The sequence below is a fragment of the Opisthorchis viverrini genome (assembly GCF_000715545.1).
Source record: "Opisthorchis viverrini unplaced genomic scaffold opera_v5_348, whole genome shotgun sequence".
Lineage (NCBI taxonomy): Eukaryota > Metazoa > Platyhelminthes > Trematoda > Opisthorchiida > Opisthorchiidae > Opisthorchis > Opisthorchis viverrini.
The window spans coordinates 188,672-192,648 of record NW_008752006.1 but is presented as its reverse complement, the minus strand read 5'-3'; the positions used below and the strand labels follow the sequence as shown (position 1 = coordinate 192,648).

Sequence of the window (3,977 nt, the reverse complement as noted above, 5' to 3'; positions counted from 1 at the left end):
AGGTTCGAACCAGATGCAGAGTGAAGATGATGAAATCGAGGGTGCATGCCAGAGTGACACAGACTATTTTAGGGCGGAATTTAGTGTGTGCAGAAGCATCGGACCGTAAAAAACTTTTTAAATCCTGCGCTAGTTTGGACTGAATGAGTGCTCTAAGAACCCATCGAACCGTCGAATCGTTCTGAACTGACCTTCAGAGCGGGTCGTCTGTTTTCTAAGGCTGTCGCGCATGGGGTTTGTGCTGACTCGTGTGCTATGTAGACGCCATTCAGACAAGAGCTGCCTGTCGTTGTGCTGATCATCCGTTCGCAATGAATTTCAAGAAATCTCAGTCTGCCCGACCTGAGAGAGTGGTGCCAAATCCCCGACGCCCAGGAGACATTCTTTTTTCCACGGTCGCCGGTGGTCCTGCCCATGTGCATTCACCTCAGGATTACTGCCGTAAATTAGAAAGCTTAGGAGGTAGTGCTAGTGGTGATGGATGCCACCCGGTTTCGCTTTTCAACAGTCTACTCGATCCGAACATTGAGCTTCCAACAATCACTGTGCGCGAAGTTGATGCGGTTTTGAGTAATCTCTCTGGGGTTGCGTCACTCAGCACAAAAGGCCAAACGAGTGAAAAAACGAACACGGTGAGTGGTAAGTGTGAAAAAGACGCTTTCAGCACAACGGTCTTTTCTCACCATTCTGATCCACCCGCACCTACCACTGAATGTAACCGGGACGGTCTTGACGTACCGTACGCGAGCACTTCGGCCTTCCGTCCATTCACAGGCGATGTTTATGCAGATCGGATGAGAGCCGTCACTGTTGATAGTGACTCCCGCGTCACCCGCACTGGAATAGACCCTCCTTTCGCGAGCACCCAACTGTGCGAAGTGCCACTGTATCAGGAGGCCCGCCATGTGCCTGAAAAAGCAATACCGCCCCTTACTCCATCGTGCTCCTCAACAACATCTTCAGGCAAATTTGCTGATGAAGTTCCTGACACGCCTCTTGTTTCCGACAAATCGCGGTCAGGGAATCCGGATTTTCATTCGCGTTTCCGTGAACCATCGAATAACACCGCGAAACAAATTTCTTCCCGTGGAGAGAAGTCCACTGATGGGCTGCATACACAAGGGGAGGGGAAGCAGTTCATTCTCAAGGTAAACTTGCCTCCGGTTGGCGTCACTATGAGCCAAACGCCATTCGGAAGTCTTGATCTGGCCACAAATGCCACTATGGATTCAGCCATCGTGACCGAAAGTCTTAGCGAAACTGACAGACTTCGGGAAGCTAACCTCTCCCTGAGAATCACCAAGCAAGGTCAAATATTTAACACCAGCGCAAAAAAATCACCTTTACATTGTGGTCTTACGACCCTCCTGGAGGGTGAGCCGTCAACACTGGGAGTTGGCGTAAGTCACTTGTCTTGTCATTCTCTGCATATTCTTGAGGTAACTCACGGATTACGCTTTGTTTTTTGCTTTTGCCGTCGCCCTTTCCCTCTCTCAATATTGTTCCGTTAGCCCCCAAGCAGCTCTCAAAAAGTAATAAGCAACCGTTCTGCCGTAACACCGTTCTATGCCCAGCTGCCATCCGAAGACCGCACGAAGTTAATGATACTTACAGATTGCCCATACCTATACATGGATAGTTGGGATGCCGCAGTCAGGTTCGAACCGCAGACTCTAAGGCCAGTAAATTTGCTTCTTAACCACTGACCTGTATCGAGCGTTAGCCACCGTAGACCTCCGACAGTGGATGGCATGGAGAGGGGGTAGCTCCCCCTAAACCACCTTCTCTGTGGAGAGTGCAGCTTCACGGGCTGTGGTGTCTCCTCATAATATAGACTCGTGGTATTCTCCCTTGCATCTCTAGACATCTTAAAGAGTCTTTCCTGAGGTGTGTCCGCACGCAGTACTCCAACTGAGGTCGTACATGCGTAACGTAGAGCGGAATGAAGACTACTTAGCTGTGTTCGAACGCTGTCTCTTTAGCCTAGACAATGCTTCACTTGCATCTTTCGGTGGCGGGATTTGCTTCAGAAGTATAACGATCCCTAGATCTCTAGTCGTAGTTGTGGTTACAATACGCTGATGGTCCGGCATAGGAGCTGTCCCGCGGACTGGCTGCCTATATTGGCCTTTGTGCATTTCGTAGCCCCAGTCAGGGGCTCCCCTGTCCTGGCCAAATCTGACGCTTTGTCTAGGTCTTGTAGGTTCTCCAGGTTGCTTCGAGTGCCTATAAATTTTACATAATCAGCAAAGCGAAGGGATTGTCTTCTCAGGCAGATCATTGGCGCCGCAGTGGTGACTCACATTCCCATTGCTCGCTCTAGCGGTGCGCGATGAAGCATTTAAATGTGAGACATGAAAGATCTCTGCAGTAATTACTTGATCCATTGTGCGAACCGGTCGTTGGGCCCGAATCTTCGTAACCCAGTTTGCTTTCAGTTTTTGTCAATGAAGAAACACGTGTGTTCATAAACCAAGTAACCAACAGACTAGTTATTCAGAAATTCTAAGACCCGGAGAAGTCTGCTCCACACATTTTTTTTCAATAAATTATGTTAGGAAGTTTCGCTGTGGGGGAGTAGAAGTCTATCCCCAAACGCTCGTTCGGGCGGTTTGAGTAGCAGCAGGAACGTTGTCACGATCGGTTGGCAGCTGTCTTTCAACACCCCCTGACAGTTACAAAGAAGTTCACCTGAAATTACCGTCATGTGAATACCAACAACAACACGTGTTCGTTATCACCTCCATATCCATAGCAGGTCTGTCGTATATCTCCTGTGCGTCATTGAACTAAACACAACGACAGTCGTTGAACAACGGAACAGGTGACCAAATTATTTATTTCTCTAAATGAATTTCTATACGAGAGTATCTATTGCGAAAAGGAAAACCCTTTTTGCTGGTTATTCAATGATGTAAATCCTCTGATGCCAACCCACTCGAGTTTCCTGCTCTGGGATATCAGTCCTCAAAGGTCCGAAGTTGTCCCATATTCTAATTTTTAGGTAGATCGGTTGAAAACAACACCAACTCATACTTCAAACACCACCGACGCAAGCTTACTGCTTCTCTGTAATTACGTTATGAGATGTAAACACAGCATTTGATGTTAAAGCGTCATCGTTTCGTACTCGATAACGGTTACGAATTTTGAAGGTTTTCACAATGGCAGCCGCACACTTTCGACACATCATCTCGCCATCTTTAGTAGAAGTGCCACTACAATCAGGATGAGTGCAACGCAACCGTGGTTACTTATAAGCTTTTGCTCGCGCCCTATCCAACTGCATTTATAAATCAACGAAAATTAGGTAAATTAAGTCGTTCACCTTTTGTGCCCTTTCCCTGCATAGTTGCAGGTCTTAAGTGCTACCCATTTTAACACAAGAATTTTCGAAGCAGGCAAAATAGCTCGGGCTCCTAGCACTAAGGCTTCGCAATGGAAACCGCAACGGAAACCGCCATCAACTGTAAATTGCCCTGATAGTCATCGCGTTATATGTGAATACTAATGGCAGTTTTTCGGATACTGGATTTGGTGGTGTGTTTAGCTTGGTTTTAGTATGAGCGCCAGTGCAGGAGGTTTTTTGATGATCCTCAGCCAGCTTTCAACAGTACTGGTTTTAGACGCAATTCTTGACCTCATACCATCTGGTGTGTCTCCTTTCAAACACGAGTGCCTGTTGATCACGCAGTTATCAGTTATCGGTGTCGAAGCTCAGTTACCGAGTATCGGTTTCCCTGTAATGCTTGCCTTGATTCGAATCGCACCTTCTATTTTTACTTTAATTGCTTTTCGGACTAGCCTATTAAACCGGCTTCACGTTTAGCCTCAGGTCGAACGGGCCTGTTGAAGCATTCTTGAAGAAGCCTTAACAACCGAGTTTTCAGAAGGCATCAGTAATAGTTGGAAATATTTCTGCATAAGGATCCTTACCATGGGACTGTCATTCCTTGGTACATTACCTTGCCGTTGTA

At 47.1% G+C, this 3,977-nt stretch overlaps 1 protein-coding gene across 1 annotated transcript in view; it reads left to right on the top strand.

Moving 5' to 3' along the window:
- Positions 1-209: 209 nt before the first annotated feature.
- The window catches only part of T265_10242 (hypothetical protein), a gene marked incomplete at both ends in the record, with an annotated part of 52,861 nt that continues 49,093 nt past the window's right edge, over positions 210-3,977 (top strand). The window contains one exon of the mRNA XM_009176559.1: positions 210-1,400. Within this exon, the coding sequence (XP_009174823.1) occupies positions 312-1,400 (1,089 nt within the window). The remainder of the gene's footprint in view (positions 1,401-3,977) is intronic.